A 12,630-nucleotide genomic window follows, 5' to 3' on the forward strand; every position below is an offset into this window, starting at 1 on the left:
AGCTTGCCTTAGGGAGCACCTCTAATTATATAGTAAGCATAAATTCTGGGAAACATTCCCACAAGTGTGCTTTTCAAGTAAGCAATCGACATAAAACACATTACAACTGTCTGTGCATCTGCTAGTAACACAAGCTTTCAGTGTCTCCAAACGCACAATAGTAGCCTTTTTGACCGAGAATGATACAATGCTACCTTGTAATTTTCCTGTCCTGTTGGCACAAGCCTATTCAATACCCCTTCTGTCTCTTCCTGACACTAACATACACAAAAACACAACAGCAGCTCTGATGCAGGGCAGAAAACACACAGTCTAGGTATAAACTGAAGCTTTGCACCCTTTTATGAAGCCGCAAGGCCTGAGGACCTTGATCAAAAGGAAGTGCATGTACACACACGCATTCACACACACTGCATGCTACTCTGAGGATTTCAGGCTTCTTCAACCATATCACAGTCACATCGTGACACACTGTTCCCTAGGGGTGGGAGATCAGGGGCCAGTGAGTGTGGGAACGAGGGGGATTCTTTCAACTTGAGACAAACGTACGATGCGATGGAATCCCGTTCTCAAAACAGTTCTTTTACAATAACAGAAAGTGAACATGCAAAAGTTGACGACAACGTTTCTTAATACTCGACCTTATTTCAGTGAGTGGAAAAGATTTGAGGAGATGCTGTGAGATATGAGTGTGTGATATACAAATCCATATCGTATACACAAAAAAAAAAACCTTACTTATGCATATTAAAAAATTCACCCAGGGTCTAAAATTAAAGGTATATTCCGGTTCAATACAAGTTAAGCCCAATCGACAGCATTTGTGGCATAATGTTGATTACCACAAAAAATTATTTATTGAAAAAAAAAAAAAAAAAAAAAAAAAAAAATTCGAGGTTAAAGTGAGACACAATGGAAGTGAATGGGGCCAATTTTTGGAGGGTTTAAAGCCAGAAATGTGAAGCTTATAATTGTATAATAGCACTTAAATTAATTCTTCTGTTAAAACTTGTGTATTACTTGACATGTAAAGTTGTTTAAAAGATCGTTTAACGGGATTACAGTGTTTGTATGTGTTTTGTCGTCATGGCAACAAAGTTATAAAATTGGATATTACTACACAGATATGGTTAGCAAGCTAAAACATGTTAACAGGCATACTGTTTACATTTTGTGGCTATACTTTTGAAACAAGATTGGCTCCATTCACTTCCATGTTAAGTGTCTCACTGTTACCTTGATTTTTGCTTTTTTTAAAGAAAAGGAAGGACGAGTCCAAACTAATTTTTGTGGTAATCAACATTATGCCACAAATGCAGTCGATTGACCTAAACTTGTATTAAACCCGGAATATTCCTTTAACGTTTGCCAAGCATCGAAAGACAGTAAAATAATTAGGCTATAAATAAAGATACACAAATTGCAACATGGTTTGTAAATGTACTGTAAGTATCTGCTGCTTGACACAAATATGTGAGGGGGAAAAGTATGAACAATTTTTTTTTATTTTTTATAATGTCATAATAATGCTAAATACAGTTTCATGGCTGGTACGAAGTTGTTTTTTTTTTTAGTATATTTTCTCAATTTTCTGACAAAACGTTTATTTTGGACCCTGATTACACCATTAATTTACACCAAACCAAACTTGGTCTTTAACAAGTGGTTTTATCTTGACATGAGCTTTAATTACTAGTGGTACCCTGATTATAATATTGGCAGATTAATCACTAATATTTGACTATTTTCAGATTTTTTTCACACGCATCTGCAAGTAACTGTGCTCAATTGGCTGATTAATAGAAGTGATCAATCCACCTAGTTTCAGTTATAAAATCTACAGAAAATCAGCAGCTTTGTCAATGGATAATTCAAACGAAAATGTATTAGTCTGGACATGGCCATAGATATCGTATCAGCATCGTTGGTAAGGTCACGCGTCACGTGGAGGAGGAGTCAGGAAGCGCGTCATTGTTTACATTGTTTTTTTTTTTATTATTATTATTTGGAAATGTTTTGAAATTGTTTTGGTTTGTGAATGGCACAAGTTTCTCTTGTAAACAATGACACGCTTCCTGACTCCTTCTCCACATGACGCGTGACCTAACCAACGAGCTTACGTCATCACTCTCATGAGCGCACATCACAGAGATGTACGGAAGCGAACATTTTTTGTTAAAAAGTATATAAGTATTGTTTTGTTTCTAAAAATAAGCAATTGCTTGCGTTCAGTAGAACTTTATTTGTCGACTGGAGTCATGTGGATTATTTTGATGCACCCTAAATATGCATTTTGGACCATCAAATAATGGAGGACATTCACTTGCATTGTTTAGAGGAGGAGGCCTGTAATGAAATCCTAAAAGAAACTCAGATACATCTTGGATGGCCTGATGGTGAGTAAACTATCAGCAAATTTTCATTTTTGGTGAACTATTCCTTTAAGAGCGCACTGGGAATTGGGCATTCCAAATTGGGGAGAAAAAAAAAATAAAAACATTGGGGGGTTACAGTGAGGCACTTACAATGAAAGTGAATGGGGGCAAATCCGTAAACGTTAAAATACTCTGTTTCAAAGGTTTAGCCACAAGACGTAAGCAATATGCGTGTTAATGTTAGAATAATTTTAGTATAGATAAAATCACTAACTAACCTTTTGTGTCTAAAGTTATATAAAATTTTACAACTTTGTTGCCATGACAACGTAAAGCCGTAAAACCTAAATCGACCATAAAAACGCAAATTTAAACAACTTAACAGCTTTTTAAGTTATTTAAATGTAAGTTTTAACAGAAGAGTTAGTGTAAGTGCTTCATATTTTCTGCCTTTAAACCCTCCAAAAATTGGCCACTGTCACTTTTTAAGAAAAAAAAAAAAAAAAAAAAAAAACATTGTGTTGTTTATCAACATTACACTGTCGACTTGTATTGAACACAGAATATTCCTTATATATGTATATATATATATATATATATATATATATATATATGTATATATTTATTTTATTTTTTTTAATTATTTTTTTTTTTTTAATCAATCTAAACCAAAATTAGATTCCACAGATTATATTTCAGTCAAATAACACAAACTAAGAATCGCTAACGAATAGTTTACGATCTGCATTGCAGCCTTTGACATTTGCCACTGACAATAAACACCATAAATTTAAATAAAAAAGAGCGTTTCCTGTCGCTTGATCCAGATGTCTGGATGATGCAAGCACATCTGGCGAGTGTTCATATGCATGCGTATGTCACCCAACCAATTTATTCAAATTAGCTCGAGTAAGATTAAAATTAATTTCTAAATGAAAATTATTATTATTATTTCATAATGATTCGTATAACACTTTTTGTTGCGCAACACAACATTTTACGTAATCATCATCCCATTAAAAAGCTTCTCTGCGTGCATGAATGCATGAGCACGTGCTGTTTAACTTTAGAAGTGTTATTTTTTTTGTTTCTATTATTATTGCTATTTTAAATTCTGCGGCTCTCTCGTTAATTGCCCGTTCGAAAATGACGCAAATTCTGAGAAAACGTACGTAATTCACGTATTTGTCGGACCGAGCCAGGCACGCGCTGACCTGAAACTGTGCGATCCCTTTAAAATGTATTCTGCGTCTCGCGTGCAAGTGTCAAGTTAAACAATAATAACTTCATAACTTTTGGAGGGAAAATAGCAGCGCATCACTTCACTAGTAAAGACATGAGTTAAATGAAAGAGTGAACGCGCAAATGAAACTTTCATTTTAAGTATTTGCAGTGTCAGAATTGGGAGACCCCCTCCCCTCAAGACGACTCAAACACCCACGTTCTCCGTTATCTGCACACACACACCGAGAAACTTCTGGCTCACGAGAATCGGTATTATATTTCACGCTGAGCCCTATCAAACATCTTAACATGCAGCAACAGAGAGTTGAAATACATATATAACATGACTTGCCTGCCAGCCCTGATGTCCGTTAGTTTCTCTGTCATGTTGGAAGCGTGCAACAAACCTGTGTAAACTTTCAGGAAGGAGCCGCAAGCGCGGAAAAAAAAAAAGTTTCCATGGACACAGCGACAACAAGCAACAAAAATCCTTGATATGGCGAGATACAACGGACTTCCGGCAAAATAAAAGTCCCTTGAAGTCTTTTGTGACCGAAGTTGGAAGTACGTTTATTTTAACTGATTCACCATTATAACCAGTTTATTTGATCGTAATGGCTATTAATAATGTCTCTTTAGAGAACTTTACGGTACGATTGCAGCAAATGGGTAGTTGACAAATATGAGTTCGAGTACATATGTACTATATACATATTTAAATTTCACTAGTATTTAGTAAAATATACGAATTGACCTTTTTCACATTTGGAAGTAAACGATTGCTGGGTAAACTCCGACAGCGGTGAATGGGAGATCACAGCAAATATTATTTTCACTTACCAATTTACTTCAAGATTAAAATAAAATAAAATCCACTATTACATTTGAATGACTTTCCAAAAGAGAGAGAGAGAGAGAGAAAAAAAGAGAGAGCTGTGGATTAAGACAGTCAGATGGGAGAAGATGCCAAATTTACTGTCACTCTCTCAGCAGATGTAATAGAAACCCCCTCGCAGCTGTGGTAATTCAGTTTTTAAAACTAATTCCAGGGTAATATAACACAAAGCATAATGTTATAAATTTATACTCAATATTAAAAATATAAAAAAAATTATCTTATAAAAAAGTTTGCTAGATTTACGCTGCTAAATAAGGCGGAAACGCGTCAACACAGTCTGTGAAAAAGGACTATTACAGTAATATTCTGGGTTTAATACAAGTTAAGCTCAATCGACAGCATTTGTGGCATAATGTTGATTACCACAAAATCGATTTCCACTCGTCCATCCTTTTCTTTAAAAAAAAGAGCAAAAATCAAGGTTACAATGAGGCACTTACAATGGAAGTCAATGGAGCCAATTTTTGGAAGATTTAAAGGCAAAAATGTAACAGTTATAATTTTATTAAAGCACTTACATTAATTCCTCTGTTAAAACTTGTGTATTATTTAAGCTGTAAAGTTTTTTTTTACAGTCATTTTAGTGTTTTAGGTTTTACGGCGTTACATCGTCATGTCAAGGAAGTTGTAAAATTGGATATAACTTTATACAGATGTGGTTAGTAAGTGATTCTATCACACTTAAATCATGTTAACACGCATATTGTTTACATCTTGTGGCTATACTTTTGAAAGAGTGAGTACTTTGACATGTACAGGTTGGCCCCATTCACTTCCATTGTAAGTGCCTCACTGGAACACATTTTTTTTTTTTTTTTTTTTTTTAAAAGAAACAGAGGGTCAAAATTCATTTTTGTGATAATCAACATTATGCAACAAACGCTATTGAGCTTAACTTGTTTTGAACGCGGAATATTCCTTTAATATATGAAACGTATGAAAACAGCTATTTTTTGTAGTATTTTGAAATATCTGTTGCAAGTATGTGACTTTATGTAAGTGAAAACCATATATAAACATACGTATATTTCATTTATGTGTTTCGCATATATTGCCATATACATACATTTCTGGATGAGCATCTTGTGTGCTTCATTGGAAGCAAAGTCAACATTTCTTTTAAGTGTTTCATCATTTTTAAGCACCTTTCTACTATTATTTGCAGTTTAACTAAGTAGTCCTGCGGACATAAAATCGTCATGTCAACCATTTTTTTTTTAACGTGGGGACTTTTATTTTGAAAATAGTTCCCCGTTCATTACTTTTTTTTTTTTTTTGTGACGAATGTTACAAAACCGGCTTCACGTGTCAGATTTTCTCTCCTCCGTAGTTTCCGCCGTCAAATGTGTGATGTCCATTTAAAGCGCATTATCAGCTGTGAGAACGTATGAAATAGTCAAATTATGCAATGAAACAATAACGACAGTCATAATGAAATTGTCGGTGTAGAAAAGACACTTCTTCCACAACAGAAATAATCATCTAAACACTTTTCTCATTTGTATGCATATCATATCACCATCTTTTGAAACGATGTTGAGATTGATTTTAATTATCCATGTGAAAGCACTGGAAACTTTTGATGAAACCGAACAAAAATGTAATGCAACGACATTTTTAACCAATTAAATGAAACTTATACGATTTAAATATAAAGTATCGTTTTAAAACGACATGAGGTTCTTTGAATGAACCCTTAGTAATAAGTCAATATCTCACTGATAAGAAAAAAAAAGAAACTCCTTCACAATACATAATCATTTTGAGACATCTTGTGGCGGAACAGGGAAAGTTCACACTTTGTAAAACAACAACAACAACAAAAAAAAAACATTTTATTATGATTTTAATTTTTATTTGACTGGTCTGAAAACAATATGGTAGTAACATTCTTTTTTTTTCTTCAAATACAGTCTTAAATATTTTACCATATTTAATTTAAATGCCTGTATTTACCAAATATTCAGAGCTGGCTGTTACAATCAGTCAGTACATTCAGTAAAATTACTGAATGCACACTATAGTAAACTTTATTGCAGCTGTCGTGTAATTTAACAATCAACACAATATTGTTAATACAAAAACTGTTAATATCAAAACCATCTTAACTGCTTTAGCATGCTACTTTTATTATGGTATATAAAACCTGAAGGCACTGCGCTTGGCCTGTATAGGATGCCACTTAGTGTCTAATATCTCCCAAAATATGATTGTAGGATTGCACAGAATGTCCTAGTTTAAATCGTACCTGTTCATCCGTCTGAATGAATGAATCCTGACCATTAACAACCTCAAAGCATATTTACAAAAAGCCATTAATCCGATCTGTCTGTGTATTTTCTACAATGTATTAAAAGTTGGTCACAGGATGATGGCTAAACTTGGTCAGTTTTATAAAGCAAGGCAAAGCATTGACTTATTGGCAAGGACAATAATATAAGTTTAAGCACAACAAACTTTGCTTGAAAATTAATAACACTGTATATTGCAGCTGCTAACAAAAAGAAAACAATCTATCTACCGGCGATAATATGTTAGCTGGCTAGTTAGGTCCATTGTCTCAGACAATATTACATAATTGGTGTTTATGAATTGGCAGGTTTGATTGAATTTTCTTTAATTACCGCCAATACATTTGCTTAAAACTGTATTATTATTGCAACTTTTTGTGCTGAAATTCAAATTGTTTTTTATTTTGTATTTTATTCAATAATAGTTATTTTATATTTTTTTTAATTACATTTGCCATAGACCAGCTTTGGCATCTTAAAGGAATATTCCGGGTTCAATTTAAGCTCAATCGACAGCATTTGTGACAATGTTGATTACCATAAAAAAATACTTTCGACTCGTTTGTCCTTTTCTTTATAAAATAAAAAAAAGAAGCACAAATCAAGGTTACAGTGAGTGGGGCCCATTTTTGGAGGGTTAAAGGCAGAAAGGTGACGTATAAAATTTAATAAAAGCACTTTAATTATGTTAAAACTTGTGCATTATGTGAGCTGTAAAGTTGTTTAAATTGTCATTTTTGCGGCAGACAGGGTTTATGCCGTTACGTCATCATACAAGTTGTAAAATTATAATTTTATAACTTAACTATACAGAAAAGGTATAGATATAACTTTAAACAGAATATAACTTCACACAGATATACTGAACCTTTACACAGAAAAGGTTAGCAAGCGATTATATCACACTACAATATTGTTAACACCAGCGTCAGAAATTAACTTACATTAAGAGGCATTTATTTACCTTTATGAGGGCATATTTTTTCATCACCATTTAAAACATAAACTGTGTCTCATCCATTTATGTCAAATACTTTAATTTAATCAATTCATTAATACAAATTGTGAAGATTGAGAATTTATTACCACTTACCCAAAGAATGAAATCAACATTTTTATGACATATTACTGTATTTTTGTCCTAGTTATACATAAGAACTATATAAATAGTTTTTATTATTACAAATTAAAAAACAACAGAAGAATTCTGAAGCCCCCCTTAATTTCTGACCTTGGTTAACATTAGGGCTGTGTTTTGATACAAATTTCCCGATTTGATTAGATTCCGATTCACAAGCTCTGGATTCGATTCCGATTTGATATCGAGTCATATGGGTATTTTTCAGTTTGATTGTTCCTTTTGCTTATGTATGAAAGAAATTCTCTCCCAGCTAATGCTGTTAATTATAAAGGAGACTTTTTAACCCTTACAATATGAAAATATGAATTGTACTAATTATATTTGATTAGTTTTTCATCATTTTGGTCACATTTTAGCTTTCTAAAAATAAATAAATCAATGTATTTAATAAACAAATATGAAATTATATTGCATATATTTGATTATTACATGTATGTTTAGTTGCTTAATTTGTACTATTTACATTGATTTGTTAAACACTAAAAAACGGTACTTTTACAGTCTCTAAGGAAACCCGTTATTTCTGTAAGTGAGAGATGACTCGAATGGTTAAGTCTCATCTGTGCTATGCCTGATTAAAATAAAATGTTTATTTTTTGTTGTTTTTGATCAACAACTGACTGGTATTAAAAGAGACATTCAATGACAAATGGGTTGCGTGGATCTCGTCTTTGTACACACACAGAACAACTTTTACTCTCAACACGTAGTGAAAGGATCTTGCTGCTGAATACTCCACCACTATGCTACACAATTACTAGTGAGTGAAATGTAAACATTTACCAGCCAGTTGCCAAATATATACATACATATATACAGTACTGTGCAAAAGTCTTAAGCACATAAGATGTTTTACAAAAACATTTGTCTTATGATGGTTATTTATTTCTTCAATTTTTGTGTGTCAATTGGAAATATACATTTTAGACTCCCAACCATTCCTTTTGCTAACTGAATAGAATAGAAGAACAGGGAGCCCTGCAACAAATGGCATTGCCCCCACTGAACATCGTGTCAATCTGGGATTACATGAAGAGAGAAGCAACTGAGACAGCCGAAATAGATAGAAGAACTGTGGCGAATTCTCCAAGAAGCTTGGAACATCCTATCTGCCAACAACCAAGAAAAACTGTGTCCAGGTGTAACTAGGAGAATTGGTGCTGTTTTAAAGGCAAAGGTGATCACACCAATTATTGATTTAACTTTTTTTTATGTTTACTGGACTTTGTATGATGTTAATTGAAAAATGAAAACTATTTATGGCACTGTTTTTGAAGACATTCTCACTATGCAAATTTTTTCACAAGTGCCTAAAACTTTTGCACAGTACTAATATATATATATATATATATATATATATATATATATATATATATATATATTAGTTGTATAGTGCAAAATTGTGTTGCAAATGCGAGTGATTTCCTCTCACTGTAGTGGAGGGTTGTGCCTAGAGTAAAAGATCGATCTTGGTTTTTAAGAATCGATATCGAGATCATTCAAATGAAGATCGGGATGCATCAAGAGATGTATATTTTTACCGAACCCTAGTTAACACGCATATTGTTTACCTCTTGTGGCTATATTATAGCCTAATTGTAACCAAGGTTTTTGCTTTTTTTAAAGGAGGGACGAGTCGAAATGTTTTGGTGCCACAAATGCTGTTGATCGAGCTTAACTTGTATTTAACCCGGAATATTCCTTTAATGTAACATTCATGGTGTTTTTGATACCGAAAACATGGATGTTGTACTGATTTTCTTTTTATCAAGAACGAAAAAGAAATTCCCAATGTTGTAGTGGAAAATAAAATTAAATAAAAAAAAAAATTGAAAAGGATATGACAAGTAACATAATGACACTTCAACATGAGGTTAGGAAAATCCCAAGATAAAGTTAAGTGCAAGGCTTTACAGGAATAATTCTGTCTTCCTTTACGCACTCTCATGTTTTTCCAAACCCATATGGACTTTCCTTCTTTTATGGAACACGGAAATATTGTAAAATGTCCAGTGTGCTCTTTTTTTATAACAGGGAATGGGTCTATTGAGCAAACAAAAAACACCACAGTCCATGCAACTTGTCTGCTATATTTCCAAGTCTTCTAAAGCCATATAAAATAAAAGAGCATTTTCAGTGAAGTCTTTTCCTCACACAAAGCCATAATATGACTTGGAATATAGGGCAACTTTTATAGTGCTCTTTTTGTGTGTCATTTTTAAGCTGGACAGCTCCAGTCCCCATTCACTTTCATTGTATGAAAATAAAACATTTTGGATTTCTTTTTTTTTAATCTTTTTTTTTTGTGTGTGTGTGTTCCACAGAAGAAAGTAAGTTATATGGGTTTGGAACATCATGAGGGTAAGTAACTGGGAGATTTTTAATTTGTGAAAAAAACATTCCTTTAAAAAAATTGCTTGGTCTTGTTTAAAATATCCAAAAACAAGCTGTCCACCTATAATTGGGAACAAGTGATTAACATTCTGATGCATCTATATTCCTCAGTTTTTAGATTAATTTGGCCTACTATCTGTGCTTTTCTACTCTCAAAACAAAATGCACTAATCTCAGTCGAAAGTAGGAAATGAGAGAGCTCTTGAGCTCTGCGATTGCAAACACTGTAAACCCACCATTATGTATGGGGTTTGATATTTTGGGTCAGGTCTCTTGCAGATGTTGCCCTCCACTTTCCAGGCTTGGGTGCATCATTGGCTCTGAAGCCACTCTATTCGAAGTTCAGCCACCTCTTTGCCATACCAGTCATGTAGTTTGGAGAAACACTCTGTGCCAGGTGAAACTGGGCTCTCCAGTGACCCGCCGTTGGTCTTCCTACGCGGAGGAACCGGAGGTGGTCTGACTCCATCACCTCTCCCACTGCAGTCCCCATCCCAGACGCAACCCTCGCTGACACCATTAGCCATACTGGTGGGCTTGCTCCAAGACACCCCGTTCTCCCTACTAAAACTCCCTAAAGCAGACAACCCCTCTTCCATTTGTCCACGAAGTTGAGAAGGACCTGTTATGGCAGTGTTCTGAATGGATGGAGCAGCAATTCGGAAGCCTGTCGTTGCTCCTCCCAGCACTTGTGGCTGGTGTTTCTTCGCCCTGTTTTTCCCCTGTGAAGATCTTGCTTCTTGTACCTCCTCTAGCTGCCTCTCCAACTCCTTCACAACCAGCCGCATGTAATCGAAACTCGCTCGTGACAGAGCTTTGACCCAAGACTCCATAGCAGCCTGGCTCTCTGCGGCCATCTTGTATACCCTTGCTTTGGTGCAGTCAAATTTAATTGCGAAGGCAAACTCTTCAGATTCAGACTCGCAGAGTTCCACCGTACACCCCTCGAGGACGATGACACCAATCGGCTCTCGACTTTCCTTCTCCTCGAAGTAGAAGAGCATGTTGCCCTTCAGAATGAACCAGCGACGGTGGTATGCCGTGTTCCGTTCCCCTTTCTTAAAGAGGAAGCCCGTCTTGTCTGGAGGAGAGCTGCATGTGGCGTAATGCACCACACTTCTCTCGTTTAACTTCATGACGGTGAGAAGACTTGTCTTTAAAAATAGAAATCAATAGAAAATAATTTTACAGGACACACATTTATGGTAATCATTAGGGATGAATGATATATTGAATATTCACGATATATTTGTGTTGATTTGCTGGCTATATAAAATGAAGCAACATTGACTATTGTGATGAATTAAATGTACTTTTGATTTTACCATTAAGTTTCCAAAAGATCATGCCATTAGACTAATTTCACGATCATTTCTAGTCTCACGACTTGCATGAGAGCATTAAGACAAATTTTTTTAAAGCCTTATGATTCAAACATCAGCAAACAGCATTAGAGTTGGTCATTTGAATCAGTTCAAACTGGCCATTTCAATGAATTGATTCAAACTTCAGCAAAACAGCATTAGAATTGGTGATCTGAATAAGTTAAAACTGCTCATTTTGATGACTTGATTCAAACTTCAAAATGGCATTAGAGTTGGTAATTTGAATCAGTTCAAGCTGGCCATATTAATTAATTGATTCAAACTTCAGCAAACAGCATTAGAGTTGGTCATTTGAATCAATTCAAACTGGCTATTTAAATGAATTGGTGCAAATGTAATAAAAACAGTGTTAAAGTTGGGCCCATTTCAATGAATTTATTCAAAACTGTAATTCAACAATTTGTTGCATCATCAATAAAATGTTTTAGTGAAAAATGTATGTAAACTTTGATTATTGATTTAACTAAATTTTTACTGTATTTTACTTCTTGAATTAAACAGTTTGAAACTAGGCTTCTTCCCAACAATGGCTTTTGGTCTGTCCTATAAAGAAAGTCACCCTTTAAAGGCCTTTCAGAGCAAATACTAGCTACATCACTCAGCCCTTGAATCAATCATAAGGAATAAAGATGCTGCTTTGTATGATTGCTCTCACCGTTTAAAGTTCGTCTGTCAACCCTTCACAAGAGGCCTGCTTCCTGCCTTCAATCAAAACACCAGAACATGTGAAGTATCCCCATCCCATTCCAGCACTGAAAATCAACATAACAGGCACATACAGTCAATGACTGATGTTTAATTCAAATGGGAACCTCCCATTTTACACATTTGACCTGATTTTTAAGAAAAAAAAAAAAAGAAAAGCTAATTCCTCTTTCTTAAAAAGTTCTGTGGAGTATGACTAAACTGTCCGTGAATCAGA

The 12,630-nt window shown here is 34.5% G+C and overlaps 2 protein-coding genes across 2 annotated transcripts in view; both read right to left on the minus strand.

The window, feature by feature from the left end:
• Positions 1–4,186, minus strand: part of LOC127430205 (SH2B adapter protein 3-like) — a 77,726-nt gene extending 73,540 nt beyond the window's left edge. The window contains exon 1 of the mRNA XM_051679808.1: positions 3,952–4,186. The gene's annotated coding sequence lies outside the window, so the exon portion shown is untranslated. The remainder of the gene's footprint in view (positions 1–3,951) is intronic.
• A 2,146-nt stretch (positions 4,187–6,332) lies between these two features.
• The window catches only part of pheta1 (PH domain containing endocytic trafficking adaptor 1), a 10,273-nt gene continuing 3,975 nt past the window's right edge, over positions 6,333–12,630 (minus strand). Inside the window, exons 2-3 of the mRNA XM_051680443.1 lie at positions 12,364–12,460; positions 6,333–11,477 (exon numbers count right to left, since the gene is read on the minus strand). Coding sequence (XP_051536403.1) covers positions 10,635–11,459 — 825 coding nt within the window. The 5' untranslated portion in view covers positions 11,460–11,477; positions 12,364–12,460 and the 3' untranslated portion in view covers positions 6,333–10,634. The remainder of the gene's footprint in view (positions 11,478–12,363; positions 12,461–12,630) is intronic.

This window comes from Myxocyprinus asiaticus, chromosome 3 (assembly GCF_019703515.2).
Source record: "Myxocyprinus asiaticus isolate MX2 ecotype Aquarium Trade chromosome 3, UBuf_Myxa_2, whole genome shotgun sequence".
NCBI classification, from domain to species: Eukaryota; Metazoa; Chordata; class Actinopteri; order Cypriniformes; family Catostomidae; genus Myxocyprinus; species Myxocyprinus asiaticus.